Source organism: Dipodomys ordii, unplaced genomic scaffold, assembly GCF_000151885.1.
Source record: "Dipodomys ordii isolate 6190 unplaced genomic scaffold, Dord_2.0 Scaffold17, whole genome shotgun sequence".
NCBI classification, from domain to species: Eukaryota; Metazoa; Chordata; class Mammalia; order Rodentia; family Heteromyidae; genus Dipodomys; species Dipodomys ordii.
In genome coordinates this window covers 21,376,786-21,399,362 of record NW_012267233.1, presented here as the reverse complement: position 1 = coordinate 21,399,362, position 22,577 = coordinate 21,376,786, and the positions used below count along the sequence as shown (strand labels likewise).

The 22,577-nt window shown below is 35.9% G+C and overlaps 1 protein-coding gene across 1 annotated transcript in view; it reads right to left on the bottom strand.

Moving 5' to 3' along the window:
• Cngb3 (cyclic nucleotide gated channel beta 3) overlaps window positions 1-22,577 on the bottom strand; it is a 147,682-nt gene that overhangs the window by 76,823 nt on the left and 48,282 nt on the right. Inside the window, exons 7-11 of the mRNA XM_013012407.1 lie at window positions 15,621-15,775; window positions 14,601-14,753; window positions 13,693-13,901; window positions 6,859-6,909; window positions 1,371-1,457 (exon numbers count right to left, since the gene is read on the bottom strand). Coding sequence (XP_012867861.1) covers window positions 1,371-1,457; window positions 6,859-6,909; window positions 13,693-13,901; window positions 14,601-14,753; window positions 15,621-15,775 — 655 coding nt within the window. The remainder of the gene's footprint in view (window positions 1-1,370; window positions 1,458-6,858; window positions 6,910-13,692; window positions 13,902-14,600; window positions 14,754-15,620; window positions 15,776-22,577) is intronic.

Here is a 22,577-nt window from a genome sequence, read left to right as displayed (position 1 = left end):
GAAACATAGGTCCCATGGTTTCCCTTATTTGCAATAACTAGTATATGTATGAGTCAAGCAGAAACTGTCAGATAAGTTGATGTTAGGGGAAATGAACCACAAGATAAGTACTCAAATGTTTTCTTCTTTCTTGCTATTGTTTCTAACATATTTATAAGATTATTTCTTTGTTCCTTTGTATGTCCTTCCCCCACGGTATAACCCCTGTTTTCACTGTATTTGATGTTAGTAAATTTGTGGAGGGGAAGGGGAAAAACAAATTGTTTCAATAAGAATACAGGTGGACCCATTGCAACAATGAAATGAACTTTACAACTTTGGCAGGAATCTGGGTAGATGGGAAGGAATGGTAAAGGGAAACAAAGGAGGAGGCAACAATGTTTGATAAGAAATGTACTCATTATCTTGCCCATGTAATTGTAACCCCTCTGTACAGTATTTTCACAATAAAAAATACACTATAAAAAAAAGAAAATCTCCTCTTGATATGCATAGCAGTGCATGGCAGTGATGGTTGTAGTCCTCCTACTTGGGAGGCTAAGAAGAGGGATTAAAGTTTAGGGCCACCCTGGACTACACAGTGAGACTTCATATGAAAGGTAGAGATAGAGAAAGAAGAGAGAGTAAGAGAGACAGACACATAGAAAAGAAAGGAAGATTTTGTTTATATTTTTTAAAGGTACAAAGCAGGGTTTGGAAAGTGGGTCAGTGGTAGAGTGCTTGCTTTGCATGCATGAGGCCCTGGGTTGGATTCTTCAGCACTACATAAGCAGAAAAAACGGGAAGTGGCACTGTAGCTCAAGTGGTAGTGCACTAGCCTTGAGCTGAAGAGCTCAGGGACAGCACCAATGCCCAGAGTTCAGGCCCCACAACAGACAAAAAGAAATAAAGGTAAAAAGTACTCCCTTGTATACCTAGGTGGAAAGACATTTAATTATTTCCTTCTTGATGAACATTTTCAGTTGTAGACAAATATGAATGCAATTTTGTGATGCAAAGAGGTGTGATTGCATAAATTTGCATAAAGGTTATAGGTAACTACATGTATGCCCTTTTACACAGTCTCTTTGGGATTTTTTAACTATTTGATGAAAAGAAACAAGTAGAAGAAATATGAAAGACTCATTTGTAATTATAGTTGCACTTAGAAATACAAAAACATTAGTCATTCAGATTAAACAATCCCTATTAATGGATATAGGATAAGACAAAAAATTCTCTATCAGTAGATGTAATGGCACTTTACTAAAAAAAATCTGTCATAGCTTTCACAAGGACAGAAAAATAAGATAGCTGATAATTTTAAGGTGTTTTAAATGGCTTCAATATTTCTATTATGACAAGAAGGCAGTTAAATGAAATTATCTTACCTTTAATATCCTATTTGTTCTAAATATTGGGTTAAACCCAAAGAAGAGGTAGAAAACATCAAAAGGCATTATTGATGCAACATCCAGCTGTTGGAAGAACACATCTACTATTATATTATGTTTATATAATTTTCAGTGTGTATAGGGTCTTATACCAACATATGCCCCTAGATAGCCAGCTACAATAAATTCATTGTTAATTCAAAATTTCATAGAGATAAATGTGCAGAGTGCCATTGAAAGGCATGCTGGGTCCATGAAAAGAAAAATTCCTATTGTATTTCATTCCCACCTTCACGCACCTGACTATTGCTTAGCTATGACCTTGGCTAGAATTTTTGTTGAGCTTTCCCAAATACTTCAGTGATCATTTCATTCCTTCAGTAGTCTTTTCAATACCAAGATCGGAATTAAAAATCAAGTCCATTCCCGATTTTGTTTGAATCTATTACATATTGCATGTATTTTTGTTCCCAACAATTCTCCAGTATATTGAGTAGGTTCTACTATTGTTGTTCATCTATAGTCCTCAATGCTTTTTCCCCTTATCTACTTTGGATTATTTTGCTACAAGTTAGCTGCTATGGGAATATCTAGCAGACATTATTCAAGATAAGACATAAGACAAGGAAGATATCATTTATTCAGCAACTCTGATGGGTAAAGACATTGAAAAAACTGTTATTAATCGCTAAAACCACACATTCTAAAAACTTGTCATGCATTTATACTATTCTGGCCTTCTCTTATTCTCATAATTCCTAGGGTAAATGATCAGGGAAGTGACAATATCACACTTGCATACTTTTGTGTGCAATAGCAAGGAATTCTTTATATAAAGGAATTATTTACTTTAAAATTTATGTGGTCTTAAAAATACGGCATGTTAGGCATTTTAGCCTACCTTAAAACAAGAGCAGTGAGGAGGGTATTGTGGACTAGATAATATGGAATTGAGAAAATTAATAACATAACAGAATTCTAAAGCCAATTACCATTGAACGGAAGTAGAACTTGCAGCCAAGTGCTTGTTACTCACCACTAATTGGAGTCTGAGAATGGGAGGATTACAGGTTGAGGCCAATTTAGGCAGAAAGGCTCACAGACCTCTTCTCAACCTAGAGCTTGGCTCCATAGTATACACCTTTCATCCCATAGTAGGAGGCTGAGATTGAATAGATCATGTTTATAGGCCAGACTGAGCAGAAAAATCCATGAGATTCCATCTCCACCAAAGGGAGCTGGATATGGTGGCAGGCCTTTGATGTTCTAAAGACTATGGAAGCCTATATAGTAGGTGAATCTCAACTCAGTCAGGATAGAAAAGAATCGCAATTCTGAAATGAATCACTATGAAATGAAAAACTAGGCTTGAGGCCTGGCTTATTAGATTCACACCAGCCTAACATATGGGAGACCCAGAGTTCAAATCCTTAATGTGAACAATAACAATAATGGAAATGGATCTTGTAGTTAGGATCAACAAAATTATCTATTATAAACACATTACTAAAGGAATTTATTTAGACATTATATCATTTCATCAGGCATCATTGATTTTACCTTACAGATATTGATTTCTGTGAAAAGTTGAGAGGTGTGTAGAACATTTCCTAGAACAATATGCTACTAATAAGGAAGCAGGAGCCTGGAACTGTTGACTTGTATGTTTACCAAAGAATCATGGCTTCTGCTTCAATTAGAATAACAACTTTTGCTGGGCAGCTCACTCTTGTAATCCTAGCTACTTAGGAGGCTGTGATCTAAAGATAGTGGTTCAAAGCCAGTCCAGCAGCTAAGTCCCTGAGACTCCTATCTCCATTTAATCACAGAAAAAGCTGGAAGTGGTGCAGTGGCTAGCCTTGAGCAGAAGGAGCTCAGGGACAGTGCTCACGCCTAGAGTTCAAACCCCAGGACTAGTAAACAAAAGACAAACAACAACAAACAACCCCCCCCAACAACTTTCCTTGGTTTCTATGAAGTTGCTTATTCAACTTTTCTATGCAGTCATAGTAATTTTTAATCTTAACCCTTTGGGAAGAAGTTGTATAGACAGAGGTTATTTATTTTTCATTGCAAAAACTTGAATTGAATATTTGTTCAACACTAAAATTCTGTATAAGGCACTCTGTAAAGCATTTGGGGTTAAAATAGGAGCTAAGGTAAGATTTTTTTTTTTTTTTTTTTTTTGTTGTCTTTAAGTAGTTGTACAAAAGAGGTGCCATTCAAAGAAGTAGTTTATGAATACAATGTGTCCTGATCAATGTTCCATCTTTCAACATTCTCATCCATCCTTCCCATCCCATCCCTTCTTTCACTTTTCTTAATTTTCTAGGATATACATTTAACTTTTGACTGCATTTATTTCTTCTCTTCACTTATCTACTCCCCCTCTCCTAGATCCCACTCAACCCCCTTTAAAAACTCATTTTCTGAGGTTTATTTTCTTGACCTTTGATTGCCTTTCTAAGGAATTATACTGTATGAGTTCTCCTTCTGAAACTACCTTATTTCAGTTAGTACATTTGTCTATTCTTGAGTACCACCCAAAGTATTTACTTATATATTTATAAGCGATGAGAAAAAACACGCAAACTTTGTATCTCTGGGACTAATTACTTCACTTAACATAATTTTTCCAGGTTCTTCCATTTCTTTGCAAGTGATGTGATATTATTCTTTCTATAATACAAACAATAACAGATGTTGGTGAAGATGTTTGCAAAAGGAAACTCTAAAACACTGTTGGTGGGAATGTAAACTTGTTCAACTGCTCTGGAAAGCAATATGGAGGTTCCTCAAAAACTAAACATAGAACTACCTCATGATTAAGAAATTCTACTCCTTGATTGCTAAATTAACAAGAGTGAAATTACCATAATAAAAAGGAATGGGATCAGGAAAAAAAAAGAAATTCTACTCTTGGGAATTTATAAAAAAAAAAATCACAAACTAGGATACAGTAAAGCCAGCAGCACAACCATGCTCATTGCAGCACTATTCACCACAGCTAAGGTATGAATCAGACCCAATGTCACTCAAAAGACAAATGTTTCAAGAAAATGTGGTATATTACTTCATTTTTAAAAATGTTTTGGAGCTTTGTTGGTAGATCACACCTGTGATCTTAGCTACTGAGGAGGCTGAGATTTGAGGATCTCAATTCAAAGCCAGCCCAGGCAGTAAAGCCCCCAGGAGGCTCTTATCTCCAATTAACCACTCAAAAATTGAAAGTGGCACTGTGGTTCAAGTGGAGAGCACAGGTCTTGAGCACAAAGAGGCTCAAGGACAGTGTTCAGGCCCTAAGTTCAAGGCCTACAACCACCACCAACAGCAAAAAAAAAAAAAAAAAAAAAGGTTTTGGAAAGCAGAGATTTTCCAGTGTCAAATCTGGAGAAAGAACTTTTTATTTACTCTCTGAGTAGGGGAATAATTAGTTAATAAACATCATAACATCAACCACTGAAGTCTTACCTTATTATAGGGTATAATCTAATGAACGTTTTAGTGTTAAGTTGACATTAGTAAGTACAGAGAACAAAAAAAGAATACTACAGCTGCAAGAAAGAAAATCCAAGTTACTCATTTTGGTGGACACCCACCAAAACAACAGCAGATTTTTGTAATAGAAACTTTAAAAGCAAGGAAGGCTTGTAATGATCTGAAAGTTAACAACTCTTAACCGAGAACAGCCAGGAAAGCTGTTATTCATAACAGAATAAATAAAACCATGAGCCAGGCACTGGTGGCTCACACTTGTAATCCTAGCTACTCAGGAGGCTGAGATCTGAAGATTGCAGTTCAAAGACAGCCCAGGCAGAAAGGCCATGAGGCCTTTTTTTTTGCCCACGAGAATTTAACCATCTATAGTGGAATAGCCAAGTACAAAATAACAATAATACAATGTCAAAGAGGATGTGCTAAGACAGTTCAAAAGAAGTGATTACAATTAAGTAAATTCAAAATTTATATTTATAAACACAAAACTTAAATATATTAATTTAATCCACATTCAGTCTTAAAAATGTACTGAGTTTGTAGTTAGCTTTCTGTGTTTTTTAAACAAATAATATTTGTTGTCTTTGTAGAATTCAAAGTAGTCTAGATCTTTTATGAATATGTCCAAGTACAAGTGATTTTTTTTTACAAAAGAAAGTATTAAAGATAAAAAAAACAGACTGAATGAGATTTTCATCACTGTCAATGTTTAAACAGGACAATTTGGGACCTAACCCAGATTTGAGTTTTTTAAACAAAAGTTGAGGTAACAAAATTGTTGTCTTTAAAGTAGGAGGCTGGAGTTTATATGCACAAGTTTTGTAACCTGCCTGTTTCTCAGAGTAAAGGGGAAAAATATTTTATAAACAATATTTTGTCATCTTTTATTTTTTCTCTTTACTCTTTATTATCTTATGAGTGATAAAAACATAAAAACAGGAAGTGGCGCTGTGGCTCAAATGGTAGAATGTTGGCCTTGAGCTGAAGAGCTGAGGGACAGTGCCCAGGTCCAGAGTTCAGGCCCCACGACCAACAAAAACAAAAACAAAAACGTAAAAACACAATATTATATTTGTTATTTGCCCTCTCAGGCAGACATATCAAAGAGACTCCTCCACAATTATTGAGAAAAGATCATTTTTACAATAAAATATATACAAAAAAAAAGATCTGACAGTGAAGATGTGTCTCAAGTACAGAGTGCTAGATGTGTGTGTGGGGGGTTATGTGTGTGTATGGGGTATATACGTGTGTATGGGGTGAGCAAGAGTAGAAGGCTTGAAGTTAAAGCCTCAGTACTTGCACAAAAACATATTGCTATTTAAGAAAAGAAGATACCATGTTACCTAAATAATTGCTTCTTTTCATTTTTTTATTTTGCTATAATGAACAAGAAAAAGATGGGAATTGTGGTATAGGACTTGGGGACTAGAATACTTTAGAAAAGAAACAAGCACCCTAGCTTGCTTTATTGGTATTTAAATTGCTACTAGAATGTGGGCATTTATTTATTTACTTATTTTAGTGTGGTAGATACAGACTCGTATTTTGAATTTCTCATTTACACGTTTAAAGGAACATTATGAAATTACTGAGAAACAACAGTTTTGGGTCCCAAGCCAGGTATAGTGGCTCATGTTTGTAATCACAATACTCTGCTGAGACAGCAAGGTTGTTCTTGAGTTTAAGGCCAGACTATATGTAAAATCTGTGGCCATTCTGGGCTGCCTAGTGAGGCCCTGTATTTTAAAACAAAACAAAACACCCAAAAACTATTAGCTATCTCTGACCTATTCTAGTTTTAAGTGTTGCCTCATCTTTGATTTTTTTCCCTCAAATAAATTTTGTAAATTTGTCAAAAAAGAGAGAGGTGTGCTTTGTCTCACTTGTATGAACAAACGTATGACTACTTATTCATAGAAATAGAACTTAAAGTCAAATTGACAATGGATGACTTGAATAGATTTGAAATTACTTGTAACTCACCTACCTGGAATTTTGTAGAATTCCTGTAGTGTCTCTTTAATTCATTTGACTCTACCTGCAATAATAATAATAATAATAAATGCACACATATACTTTTTAATTTTTAGCCAGTTTCATGAGTTATATCCTTTTTGCTTTAGGTTTATAGTTATTTCTCTCTATTGTTTTCCTCCAACCTCAGCCTAAAAATATGCTCCTTCCTCTCACATTTAAAGACATAAACTCTTCCCTGACTTTCGTTTTCTTTTGTTATTGCCTTACTGTTTTCCAGTGTTGAGATTCTTAGGAGAGCCACCATATCTTCCCCTCACTTCTGGTGTTACTCCGGGCACTAAAATGGCAATTGTGCCTTTTTCCACTTTTCTTATACTATCCAGACTAACAGGGCAAAGGCCACAAATAATGTCTTAATTATGGCACTCAGAGAGTCCTGTTGGCACTTAACATCCTGTTATGGCACTTACTACATTTCCAAATGATGCACATATTTCTTGGATTCTTTATTTAAAATTGGTCTGCTTTATTAAATAGTAATAGTGCTTAAATGCTCTCTAATTACTGAGTGGATGAAATGAAACCAGAATGAAGAGAAGAATAAAAGTTTTCCAAGTATTTGACATTTTTTGAGACAATTTTGTCCTTAAAAGCATCTACTCTTTGGTGTTTTTAGAGTTGGTTTCCTTCTTGTTTTGGAATACACTTACTTCCTGGAAAACCCCATCCACTCTTGTAGTTTCAAAGACCACCCTGTATGTTGATGTTACCAAATGTCTACTTCCATTGTTTTTGTCAGCTGTTTGCACCAACCCTAACTCCATGATTATCTCCATTGTGATCCCCCACTGCATTTCACACCATTTGAGTACATACCTCTACACTGCAGACCTCTGTTTCCCTCAGCCCTCTTCCAACAAGCCCATTTGTACATATTCTTCCTTGGGAAGTGCTTCTACATCCACTTTTTCCTTTTGGCAATGATCTCCTTGTCTTAGGTCTTTGCTCCCTTTTATATATTGTACAATGGCAGGCAGATCTACAAATCTGAGTACTTAACAGTCCCTTTTGTGTCAAATCCTACAGTGTTGCATGATTTCAAGAAAAAGAAAAACCCAAGCTCCCTTCAGTTTGCCTTTTTTGCACCTCTTGAATTGGGTAGGCATCTCCTAAGCATATACACTGTTCAGTTGTTCCCCAATGTGTCAGAGGTTGTCACCTTAACTCTTTACTCATGCAGATCTCAGAACTCAAAACATTTATTTAATTACAGCAATAGAATTATACAGACAAATCCAGCTGTTCATCAAGATTTGAACCCATGGGTTTATCTTTGTCAAGACTTTTCTTTTGTTTGTCTGTCTCTCACACGGAGGCTATGTCAGAAACAGATACAAATAGTCAATCTCTGTTTTCTCAGTTCCTTCTAGTGTCTGACATTTAATAGGTACTCAATAAATGTGTTTCATGTTCCATATGTGTAGGATGGCACTTAATACTCATCCCTAAAAGAACTAATGCTATTATTGAAGTTACATTTTCAGGTTTCTGTGATACAGAAGAAGAAACTTGTCATGTCTCTTTAATGAGACATTATTATTATACTAAAGTAATAGAATTTGATCATATGGAAGCAACATCACCCAAACAATTATCATTCATGAGGTTTAAGTTCAGAAGTCATCAACTTCTGCTGAGTAGGGTCAAAATTTAGTTAATCAACTTCCTCATTACTCTGCTTTTGGCCGTTTGTGGGCTATAATTTTTACATTCATGTACACTTTAACTTTATAACATGCTTATCTGAACAGTTTGTATTGTTAAATAAAATGGCTGTTGGAGTCACAAGTAGGTAGAGACACATTTAAATTGATGGCTTTATAAATTATAGGACAACCTGGAGGAAAATCAGTCAGTTCCTTCAAAGTTTCTATGGGATAGAATAGACATAGGTCAAATGCCAAGTTGTAAACTGAATGGCACTATTCTCCCTTCACCTAGAAGGAACGCTTTTAGTACCTTTATCTACTTACTTTGAAAGTAGTTTACAGTGCTGTGATTGAATAAATATAAATGTGAGTCAAACTTGCTGGATTAAATAAAAGTGTCATGTAGTGGATCTAAAATCTCTTTTTTTTAGAGTGGTAAATAAATGTGGCATCATTAGCTTTATGAGGATCAGCATGCTCCCCGGTAACAATTAGGCAGTTATTTTTTAAATGTCACCTTATTTAACTCTCTCCTCTGTTTAAACTTCCTCATTAGGCAGCAATGTTTCTTCAGGGGAGGATGGCTTTAAGGAAAATATACTAATTGCACCTAAATCGTCCATCAACTAGTTTTTGAAGAAACTCTACTCAGATGTCAGCATATTTTTTATTTGCCTTTTCTGATAAACAATTCTGAAATTTAATGCAGAACAGACAAAGTCCTTTGAAAAGAATATCATCTGAAACAATGATCATGCAGATTAAAAAATAATTATCTAAGGAAAGAAAATCCTTGAGCCAATTCCTTTTCTAACCTCAAAGAGCAGCCTTGGGACACGTTTGCAGAAATGAGGTGAATACTATGCTAACTTTCAAGAGATGTATCAAGTAAGAGAGGGAGCTAAATAAGTGTGTCAAGTATGTAAGTATTCATTTAACTAATTTAACAATTTGCTCTGCATTGCAGACCTTGGGTTTCATGTCAATATTATATTATTTAATAGTTACAATAGGTGTGCAAGATTGGTACTAATCTCACTTTATATGTGGAAAAGGAAGTGCTCAGTCAGAAAATTAATTTTTCTTTAAATAATAGTAAATTATAATAGTGAAATTTGACCTTTGGTTGTCTCTGTTATATCATAAGTAGTCTAATTTTTATTGAATAAAATTAATAGAAATTGGAGTTAGGCATGTGAAATACAGAGAGTGGCTATTTTTCTTCAGGTCATCTTATAAACAGTACTGACAATTAAGTGACTGCAACAGAAGGTTGCAACTGAGAAGGTTTACAAGTATTCTTCGTTTATTTCCAGTGTCTTTCCTTTGGAAATACGGAAGTAATTCTACACACACTCATGTATATGGCAGCAATATTCATGAGAGTGAAGTTATATAATCAGCCTATGTTCTCATAAACAGATGAGTAAAGAAAATGTAGCATATGTAGACAAAGTTTTAAATTCAGCATAAAGAAGAATGTAATAATGTCATTGGAGAAAATGAGTAGAAATGGAGATCATCATGTTAAGTATCATAAGTCAGACTCAGAAAGAGTCCCATATGACTATCAACACATAAATATTGAGGGAGGGAGGATACAAGAAAAAGGAATTGAGGAGTAGCATTGAAATACATTATGTACATGCATGAAAATGTTATAATGAAAGCCACTTTAAAATATACAAAAAAGTGTTCTAAAAGACTAAGGACCAGCACAAATGTTTCTTGAATGTAAATTCTTGTATACACATTCGGAATTAGGTTGGAACTGACAGTGGATATTATTTAGAAATGAGACAATCTGTTGGGTAGCTAAACATACCAATCACAAGATCTGTAGAAATATTAAAAAGTTATGTAGTTAAAACATTATTTAGGCCTTCTGGTGCAGTCACTTAATTGTCAGTACTGTTTATAAGATGACCTGAAGAAAAATAACCACTCTCTGTATTTCACATGCCTAACTCCAATTTCTATTAATTTTATTCAATAAAAATTAGACTACTTATGATATAACAGAGACAACCAAAGGTCAAATTTCACTATTATAATTTGCTAACAATATTATTTATAGAAAGCAAATTAATTTTTTCACTGAGCACTTTCTTTTCCACTTATAAAGTGAGATTAGTACCAATTTTGCACACCTACTGTAAATATTTAATAATGTAATATTGACATGAAACCCAAAGTCTGCAATGTAGAATATGCAGAACAAAGTTTAAATTAATTAAATGAAAAGATACTTACATACTTGATACAACCCTCTGTAGTGAGTGTTAGTCCTTTGGCCTGTTGTCTGTTACTCATTTATTTACTCTTTTTTTTTTTTTTTTTTTGGTGCCAGTGCTGGGTTTTGAACTTAGTCTGGGCACGGCACTGAGCTTTTTTGCTCAAGGCTAACACTCTACCACTTGAGACACACCTCCACTTCTGGCTTTTTGTTGGCTGTTTGTAGACCAGAGTCTCTTGAACATTCTTGCCTGGGCTGGCTTCAAGGTGTGATCCTCAGGTCTCAGACTCTGAACAGTTAGAAATGCAGGTGTGAATCACCAGTGTCTAATCATCTGTTTGCTCTCAACTCCTTGTAGAATGTTAATATTTCCATCTTCCAACCTTGGTGTAGTATGTATTAAATACATACATATATATGTATGTATATATATGCACATAGGCAGTAGGTAAATATGCCTACCTGGTATTTAATATATGCCTACCTAGTATTTAATGTAGGCATTAATTGTTTGCTGGACAAATACTTTGGTGATATTCATCTCATATATCATGGACAAATTAATGTGGTGAAGTCTGTTATGTAAGTCTATGGACTAAACAGTAAGCAAGTTTCAAAGTCTTAAAGTACCTACTATAAATTAAAGAAACCATTAAAGTTCTTATGAACAAACAAAACAATTAGATCCTGCTTTGTATTTGTAGCTTGTGATAATGCATTTTAAATAGAGCCCATTGAATGTGTTTTTATTGGTTATTTTTCTTGGTTTTAACACTCTATTGTGTGCAAAGGCCTCTTAGAAAATTGAAAATAAAAGTCTCCCCTTACTGATTTTGTCATTTTCCATTTGTCAAACATTGATTTTCTCCCCTTTGTGCATCTAATGGAGGTTGAAATTAGTGCTCTTTTTTCAGCATTGTTTACTTCTTATTTGTGCACCATCATCATCATTCATCATGCTGCCAGTAGACTCGGGGGATGGTGCTGGTAAGATAACTAATGCTTTCAAGTCAGCACAGGCAATATTTTGAGGAGATTTTTGCTGCAGCTTTGGCTTTTCCTTTTGAATTGCTTTTGAATATAGGGGGCACTCTACAGAAGATACACTAATGAAAGATACTATTTTTTTTGTATGTATATCATATCGGTTGCGGGGCTTAGACTCTGGGTCTGGGCGTTGTCCCTGAGCTCTTCAGCTCAAGACTAGCTCTCTACCACTTGAGCCACAGCACCACTTCTGGCTGAGGAATCAAACCCAAGGCCTCATACATTCAAGGCAAGCACTCTACCAGTGGTCCACCTTCCCAGCCTAAAGGATACTTTTTTCAGCTCTTTCATAATAAGAGGTCTTCTAGAGACTCAAAGGGAAATATTCCGGACATTAAGGGGCCTAATTCTCTCTCTAAAACTATGTGTGAGCTGAAGTTACTCCTTATTCAGTCTTCTCTTTCTGCTTGGCCACTGAAGGATCTGATCTGTGCAGTCTTTGCTGTGACTGTGAGAAGCATGTTGCATAGTCCATCAATCAGAAGTAAGCTTTCTGCTGGTTAGCTAGGGAAGGAGCCAGAAACAGGTGCTTAGAGATATAGGTATGGACTTGTAAAAACCAGTGGTTCATGCCTGATTCCTACCTACGCAGAAGGCTGAGATTTGAGGATTGATGTTCAAAGCCAACTCCAGGCAGGAAAGTTTGTTAAGACTCTTATCTCTAATTAACTACTCAGAAAACTGGAAGTGGCACTGTGTCTCAAGCAGTAGAGTGCTAGCTTTAAGCAAAAAGGAGCTCAGGGACAGTGCCCAGGCCCAGAGTTCTAGCCTCAGGCCCAGCAAACAAACAAAAACCAAAATACACTTTTCTGCTTGGGCTGGCTTCCAACTACAATCCTTAGATTGCCTCCTGAGTAGCTAGGATTACAGGAATGAACCAGGATACCCAGTTAGAAAGCATTGCTTTTTAAGGTAAAATGTCCCCAAGTTCTAGACCTTTGACTTGATTTATATACTCACATGCAGGCTCTGGACTTGCTGCTGACTGTAAAATGATAAAGCAAGCACAGTCTGTCTCCAGAACAAATTACAGTCAAGTGCTTTCTTTTCTTGCCAGCTGTCTCCTTAGAAGGTTGAGTAGGTGCTAATGAGTGAAATAATGCCTTTCTCTTTCATCTTGAATACTGAGGTGAATGGCAAACAGTGTTGTGATAGAAGCCAACTGTTTCTAAGACTGAAGCTTGACTACTGGGAGAATACATACTCAATTATTTTTCTTTCTGTGTTGATAATTTATACACTTAATTAAAGACATCCTGTAACTAAGATATGTGTAGATTCTGACTTTTCAGTTGTGGCACTTAGCTTTGTACTCTCAAATGTTATCTATTTGTGCAAAATTTGCCGGCTTGAACTAGCATGATTTTGGAGACAAAAACCTGACACTGACTCCTGGTGCTGTTACTTTTTAGCTTTGTGCATTGAGCACACCACCTACCTCCAGCAAAACTCAGTTCATTTATCTTTACATTGGGCTACTAATACCTGATTTGCAGTGTCATGGTAAGGACTGAGACATAAGAACAAATTGACTACTGTAATAATGACAATTGACATTTCATACTACCTCACTGTGTGCCAAGACAGCTTCAAGCACTTTATGTGCATTGATTTAAACATTTCTATTGGAATTATCAAGGTACCTCATCTGAAAGATGAGGAAACTGAGGCAAGAAAGATGCCTATTCTTTAGTATGCAGTGAGCACTCAATGACTCTTTTGATATTTTATCATCGTAATTATTCTTACTGATGGGTTTCCAGCAAATCAAACATTATATTAAACTATTGTTAACTTATTTTTTAATAGTCCAGTGAGATATTGTTAGCTTCTTTCCTCAAACCCCACTTACTATTATTTCTCCTCCTTTTACAAACTGGAGTCTGGGCTGGATTAATAGCATATCACAAAGGTAGATGCAATCACAGACAATGTCCATAACAAGCCAGTAGCATGTGTTGTTGGGCGTTTGATATGGAAAGACAAGGCGCAGTGGTATCAGCCAGCAGTTCCAGTGGTAAGCCACAGTGACAAGCAAGAGCCACAGGAGATAGAGTCGATCTGGAAAAGAAGCAAGTAAAGTCATTCAAATGGCCTGAATGTTAACAGAGTTCTCTGGCTTAGATTGGTTAAGTTGAGGCATTCCACTTTGGAAATAACAATTTTTAAGAAGGGCCTCTGTTAAACATTCAATCCAATTCTACCTCTAGAGTGGATTTGGGAAAGAAGAAACCCAAGAAAAGTCAGAGGGACCCCCCCATGGAGGCAATAGTTCCACACTCAGCAGATAAGCCTCAAGAAGGCCATGACAGGAAGGATGTGGCTCTGAGTGGGGAGACTAAAGAATCACTGCATGAAGGCAGCCCACCTCCCTTCCCATATTGCCTTCTTCTGCCCATGGGAAGGCATAGGAGGGAATTTGTTTGATTAGAATAATTAGCTGTGTGAAGCCATGGGAGAAGATGGACACGTTGTAATGATTTTTTTTTTCTTTTGGTGTCAGTACACTTATTGCTGAGTGCTTTGGGGCTTTCTTTTCAAAGGTAATTAGGGACAGACAGGCCCTAGACTGCCTTTTAAAAACAAGCATGGATATTTTATCTCTTGTCTTCACAAACCATCTTTTGCTGATGATATAGTTTAAATTTTGCTTTCTAGATAAATTCGGAATGTGGCAAGACAGAAGCTCTCTGTGACTTTTGATCAAAAGGACTCTTGGTGATAGCCAGCCCTCTCAATGAGACACCCCTTGAATGGTACCTGTGTGTGCATCTATGCTGCTTGGAATTCTAAATCTCTTTAAGTGCTCTCCCAGAGGCACCTTCTGGAATTTGCAACACAAGACACCACAGTTAGGTTCTTTTTTTAGCTTGGAATTGCTTTCTTGCATTGATGATGCAGCTGTGGGCTTTCCTTTATAAGAGGAAAAAGAGGAAACATTTTTAATAGGTTAAGCTAATACAAGTTGATTTCATGAGCACGAAGCTGGGATTTGATGATGCTATGATATTTGAAAATCCTCCCCTTGCAAACTCATGTGTTTAAAAATAGTGACGTTGATTTAACTATATGGATACTAAAACATTGTGGTGTATACTTTAACTATGCATAATGAAATAAAGCAATGGCATATATAAAAATATTCAAGTAATGGTAACACTGGAATTTAGGAAATGTACAGTAAGTTAAGTTGCTGATAAAGGGGTGGCGGAGGTATTACATACATATGAAAGGTGAAAAACTCACCCAGCTCTCGGTTTGGTGCCAAAACATATCCACTGCACATATTCTTCAAGCTATGGGAGCATACAACTCAAAAATTTTCTTTTTCCAACTATAATGACTACAATGCATTTTAGTCTCATCTCTTAAAAAAATAGAACATTATATAATATGTACTCATTTTGAAAACACACTCTCCTCTCAACTCTATCTCACGTAGTTACTAATTTGATTTTTGTCTGTTATGAACCCAAACTTTCTTTTTCTTCTTTATTCTATATATAGATACATATTTTGCATAGATGTAATCACAGTTTATACCACTTTTATAAATATATTTCTGTAATTAGTAGGGAAAGTTGAGAATTGTCAGACTCCTGTTTGATATTTGCTGATGTTCTTTATTGCATACTGAAGTATGCAATACTTTTGAAAAGCATAGCTATTATTTAACTTTTGCAATACAAAATCCTATGCAGATATTGCTGCTGGATCATAGAGCCTGTATTTTCAGTTCACCTGCAGAGGGTCAAGTGCTTCAAAAAAAATGATGCTTACCAGTGGGTGGGCTGGGTTCAGGTGAAGATATTTCTCCCTCGGTCAACTTTCTTTTGTACAGGGCTGTTCTTTGGTACATTCTCCTTACCAGGTTGTGCAACTGGGCATCAGCATACTCATTTATCACAGGGGCCCCAAGTGGTTTGCTCTTCGCACTAAATGAGAAATTTAAAAAAAATGGAGATAAAGATCAATCCGCAAGGAGATACTGAAAGGATGTGGTTAAATATGCTAATCCTCTTTATCTATTCAAATTAGTAACGTCCTCTATTTGTAACTCAAAAGAAAAATGCAAACGCGTTTAATGGAAATAGTTCTGGTAGCACGTAGACTTCTCACTTAGAAATTAGAATCCATCAACTTGCTTTATCAGTACAGCTATTGATGTTGGGTAACTCAGAATTCATAGACAGGAAGGTAGTGATTGTTCTTGACAATTAACTCAGTAAGGGGTGTTAGTAGGGCTGTGGCTGTAGCTTAGTGGTTGAATGCTTGTCCTTGTACAATATGCTAGGATTGATCTCTAGCAATGGAAAAAAAGTTGTGTCACCAGAAATAGTAAAGAGGAGAAGGTAGAAATTTAAGATGACAAGGATCTCCTGATGCTCTGTATACATGTTCTGCATATCAATCGTGAAAATAATATGGTGGTTTTACTGTTATAAATATTTCATGTTATACGACATAGTTCACTTCAAGATAAAGAGAGGAGACAAGTCGCACTAGTTTAATCACAGTGAAAGCAAATTCTCCAACTGGTGCCAGAGAAAGAAATCCGAGTTTTGAATCCCAAAAAGTAATGTTATGTTAGAGAAATCCTCCACTTCTGACAGTGACTAACTCAGAAAGAACTTCATGAGCCTCTGAAAGGCTCATGAATGATTCTGACTTATCACAGGAGCCTATTTTTGCCAATCACCTGAATGAATTTGAATAGTATTGGGAGTCTCACCTGGACTAGCTGACACCTTTACTTCAGTCTTGTGAAGTTTTTAGGTTAATCCAGCCAGGCTCACCCAGATCTGTGGAACTATGAGTTAATAAATAAGTGTTTCAAGTCACTAAGTTGTGTTACACTGCAATGAAACAATAGAAAAATAATAGAGCTGGTGTATCCAAAGGAGCTTTCTTTCGAGAAGACATTCAAAAGGACACACAGAGAGTACATGGTGTAAGCTAGTGTATATCAGAAAGATGTGGGTTTCCTCAGAGGTTTCTGTCAGTGATCTCACCCTCCTCTTTTTAAGGTCTAACTCTCCATGTTAGTTTCATGCATCTCATCCAATCACATCCATGTAGAACTCTCCTATCTTATAAATTGGAGACCTTGGGGTTCACACTGGAACTGGGTAACTGGTAGAGTCCGCTTAGGGGAAATCCTAGTGTGAGCCTCTATTCATAAACTGCTGTTTGGTTCTGGAACATGTCGTATCTATGATTGTTTACAGATTCCTCCTTCCTCCTTTCCTCTGATTATAATGCAATTTATCCCTCCTTCAAAGGATAAAAGTCCTTTCTCAGCATTCAGATTCTTTATGAGTATCACACTAGGTGAGGCACATATAAGCCTGCTTAGGAATGGTAAAGACTGAGCTGCTGTGGAGGGAAATTTAACGGGTATGAATTCAGAAATAGTGGCAACTAGGTACATAAAACCAGAGTGACTTCTTGATGTGGATTACAGTAAGTTCCATTTCATTGATTTCTTTTTATAATAATTTGTTTTAAATTTAAATTAACTGATGTATAAAGCATAAAATTATATGTTTGTGAGGTAACATGTTATGCATCAGACCATGCATTGGTTCTTGAGATCTTACTATGCTTAGAAACTTATTCGTCCGTCAAGGAGTTATTAAATTCTATTTTATGTACTGCAAATACAAATGACTTAGCAACTGGTCCTATGGACATTCATTGTTCTTTGGGGGGCAAGAACTGATATAATAATTAGCTAATAATAGATAATAAGGATATGAAGAAAGTAGTATGCTCACACTGAATTTAGCTGGGATACTAAGGAAGGACTTTTGCAGGTGAAGCTTATTAGTGATTAAGTGATAAATAGTCCTTAGACAGAGAAGTTACAAATTGGCTCTAGACCTTGATAGCAACTCATTCAAAGATATGAAAGAACATGACATGTCGTTGCAACTGGTGTAGCAGGAAGAGTGGATAGTAGCTACATCTGGAAGAGCAAATGAGTGGGGTGAAGTTACGATGGTCCCATGTGCTCCATTCAGGAGTTTTGATAATCAGCTACAAAAAGGAGCCACTGTAGACTGTAAGCTAATGACAAGCATGAGCAGATAAATTTGTATTTTGGAGAACTAGGAATAATCAAGAATGAATTGAAAAGTAGCAGCATGAAAGTATAAAGTTGGGGCAAAAAATTACTCTCACGTAGATGTGAGCTAAGAGCAAGAAAAAGAGAGGTTCAAGTTCAGAGATAGAACATACTAGACCTGTTGAATGCTCTCAGCATTTGGCTAAGTCCCTTATTTGCAATACCTAGTATATGTCTGAGTCAAGAAAAAAGGTCAGATAAGGTGATGTTAGGAAAATGAACCCTAAGATATGTATTCAAATGGTTTTCTTTCATACGATTGTTTCTAACACATTTATAAGATGATTTCTTTGTTGCTTTGTATGTCCCTCCCCCACAGTATAACCCCTGCCTTCACTGTATTTGATGTTGGTATAATTTGTGGAGGTGAAGGGAAAAAACAAATTGTTTAAATAGGGATACAGGTGGACCCATTGCAACAATGAGATGTACAAGATGTTATGTCGAAAAACAGACTTTACAACTTTGGTGGGGGGAGGAGGATGATTGGGTGATTGGGCTGTGGGGGGGAGGATGGGAAGGAATGGGAAGGGGAAACAAAGGAGGAGGCTACAATGCTTGATAAGAAATGTACTCATTATCTTGCCCAAGTAATTGTAACCCCTCTGTACAGTATTTTCATAATAAAAAAATAAATAAAGACTCAAGAAAGACTTAAAATTTTTGTTACAAGAGCCTAGATTCCTGAAGGTGATACTAACATAAATGAGAATGCTTATATGCAGTGAATAAATAGAGGAAAAATGAATGTGTGTGTGTGTGTGTGTGTGTGTGTGTGAATACATAGGGGAAAATGAATGTGTGTGTGTGTGTGTGTGTGTGTGTGTGCTTGTCTGTGTCTGCATCTGTGTATCTTTGTTTAGGTTTGGTTCAAGGTGATTGTCATGCCTAGGAGACCTTCAGAACTACAGCTCTGGTGACAGCAACTTGATGGTCATTAGTGTCTATAAGGGAAGTTAAAGCAACATAATTGGATGATGTCATTGCAATTGTGAAGTACTCAAGGTCAAGAACTTCTGTTTATCTTCTGCAAGACCTTAGACAAGGTAGATTTTTAGTAATTGCTTATTGAGCAAACCAGCTACTTCCAACCTTTTGTTTGAACTTATTTAATACGCCTTAACACTTTAAAAAATCAATAAGAAGCAGTGTTCAAGGTTTATGCATCCTTAACGATAACATCAGATATTCAAATTGTCAAAATGTCTAATTTAAGCCCTAAGACCTACAGGGAATATTTGTATATCTCCAACTCCTGAATTATCTATTGGCTCTAATTGACCATCTAATTGCCACTTAATCACACCTGTTGATGTTGTGTAACCTTACCTTGTGGATAAAACACTGGAAAAGTACTAAAAAGCATGCTAGCATTTCAATTATATTCCAACTCATATATTTTGGTGACATCTAGAAGATTGTATCAGTGTATTTCACCTTTTCTTGCTTTCTTGCTTCCTTTCTGAAATAGTTTTTGCTCTTGCTATGTTCAGCCTACATACATATGAAAACTATACATATGATTTTCTTTAGATAATTGGAAATTAATGGGTATGCCTTATGTAATTGTGCTTCATTTGAGCTACACTTCCCATTTTTAGCTCCTGTTATTTGGTCTATGGATTTAGTTTTTGCCTGTCATGGGGCTTGAACTCAGGGCCTGGTCACTGTCCCTAAGCCTCTTTGTGCTCAATGTTAGTGCTCTTCCACTTGAGACACAGCACCACTTCTGGCTTTTTTGAGTAGTTTATTAGAGATAAAAGTTTTATGGAGGCTTTTCTGCCCAGGCTGGCTTCAAACCATGACTCCTATATGTCAACCTCCTGAGTAGTTAGGATTATAGGCATGAGCCACTGGCGTCCAGCGTGGTATATGGTTTTAACAGAATTATTTTTCATAATTATATGATACAAGATTTGGTAGTAGCAAAAATATTTTCAAACAAACATAAAAGGAATGTATTAGCTGCTCATCTCTTGAGAAGCATATAACTTCTAAAATTTATTTATTTGCTTATCTGGAGGAATAAAGAATTGTTTTAATGAAATTTGGGGTATTTTTAAGATAAAGGGAGAAAACTCATTTTTAAACTGTTGATAAAAAATAATAGAATTATACTGGCATTCCTTATTTCTTTAAATTAAATCAGAAAAAAATAATCATATGCTAGGCATAGGTGGCTCACGTCTGTAATCCTAGTTCCTCAAGCAGTTGAGATCTGAGGATCGTGGTTTGAAGCAAGCCCAGGCAGAAAAGTCTGTGAGACTCTTATTTCCAATAAAATACTCAGAAAAAGCCAGAAGTGATGCTGTGGTTCAAGTGGTTGTGTACTAGCCTTAAGCAAAAACAGCTCAGGGATAGAGCCCAGGCCCAGAGTTCAAGGCCCAGGACTGGCCAAAAAAAAAAAAAATCACATAGTTGGCAATTGTTTCTGAGTTAGGTTTGCAGAGATCTTTTCCCTCAAGGGAATATGTCATAGGAAGACTTGGATGGGTGAGAAACAAACTGTTCTTTTGGTAAAGTGGGGAAAAGACTTTGTAAAAGGTAAGATAGGAAAATAAAGCTGTAGTTTGCATGGATCCTCAGAAATATCATTTTTAAGAAAGGCACACCTGTAAGGTGTAAATTTTGAAATAGATTCATTGTTATGACTATTATTATTATTCAGTAGTTATACAATATATTCAGTATATATTTATTCAATATATATTATATATTCAGTAGTTACTAAAGTCCATAAGTCAGGATATGTATACAATGCTTCTTGGTCAATTTCACTCCTTCCTTCATTTTTGTGGCCCTCCCCGCTCCCCCCAAAATAATTCTTTATAAACCATTTTTGGCCGGGCATCAATGGCTTACCCTTGTAATCTTAGTTAATCTGAGATCTGAGGATAGTGATTTGGAACAAATCAGATAGGAAAGTCCACTTAATCATTAAAAAGCCTGAAGTGGAACTATGGTTCAAGTGGTAGAGTGCTGGCCTTAAGCAAAAAGCTCAAGGATAGCACTAAGGTCCTGAGTTCAAGCTCCAGGACAGGTGCACACATGCATGTGTGCATGTGAGTGTGTTTGTGTGCATGCACACACACAAATTACATTTAGTGAACAGAACTCTGCTTCCAATTTGGGAAACCTCAGTTGGGGGGAGCACATTTTAAGTAATTGAAATAGCACAAAATTCTGATTTTTTTCAGTTTTTATTGTTATTTATTTATTTATTTTTAATGTGAAAATACCATACAGAGGGGTTACAATTACATGGGCAAGATAATGAGTACATTTCTTATCAAGCATTGTTGCCTCCTCTTTTGTTTCCCCTTCCCATCCCTTGCCATCCCCCCCTCCCCCTCTCCACCCCTGTGCCAAAGTTGTAAGGTTCGTTTTTCAACATAATGTCTTGTACATCTCATTGTTACAATGGGTCCACCTGTATCCTTATTTAAACAATTTGTTTTTTCCCTTCCCCTCCGCAAATTATACCAACATCAAATACAGTGAAGGCAGGGGTTATACTGTGGGGGAGGGACATACAAAGTATCTGACTGTCTGCCATAAAGCCTACACATTTTTAGCAAATTTTACTGAGTAGGGATATAACTCAACCAACACCTTCTCACATTCACCCCTAAATACTATGACAAGTTTGAATTGTTTATCACATTTCACTTTTACATATGGTATTGTTTGTATACATTCATTTGTACATATGGTAATGTACATATGTACATTATGCTGCATGATTTCCTAACCTAAATTAATCTTGATCTGTCTGTAATGTGCTCCAGTTATCTAAGGCTCTAAAAGTTGTGATTTACTCCTATCAGCAGTCTAATCTCTAGAACTTCCCTTCTGTTGATCTATAAGTCTTGGATGTTAGGTCCATGATGTTAGGTATTTCTTTTTATTAATACATCATGCTCTAATAACCCATAAATATAATGACACCTAATCCTATTAAAAATTAGATAACTGTTTTAAAGCTAAAATAACAAAGAAGTTACATAAAGCATTGCTAAGTAGATTGTTAATACTAATGCACTTCATCTCAATAAGTATTTTAAATTTCAGAGTTTTATGAATAGGCTATAAACAAATAGGGTGACTGTGTTTTCTACCAATTCCTCTTTTTTTGATGTATAATAAAAGCTTGAAAAAGTCTGGGAATATTTCACAGGTATTCCTGAAAATTGTTGCCATGGGGAAATTCTGAGATGCCCTTTGAGTATCTCATACATTTATTTAAGAGATATTCATTATATACGTACTTTGGATCAGGAAAGGTAATATGTTTTATATTTACTGTGAAGCTTTCTTAGTTAATATTTCTTTCTTTTTGAGTACACCCTTTGTTCTTATTATCTATTTTATGTGAATTGACATTTCCTTTATTTGTAAGATATTCTATTTGAATGTTATGAACTGAATGTATGTTTAAAACCCTAACATTCAGTAGGACTATATTGGCAGATAGGGCTCTTACAGGGTTTAGATGAGGTTCTAAGTGTGATCCTTTGTCTGCTAGGATTGGTGACTGTAAGAAAGTGAGACAAGTTGACCCATTGTAACAATGAGACTACAAAACATTATGTTGAAAATGAACTTTACAA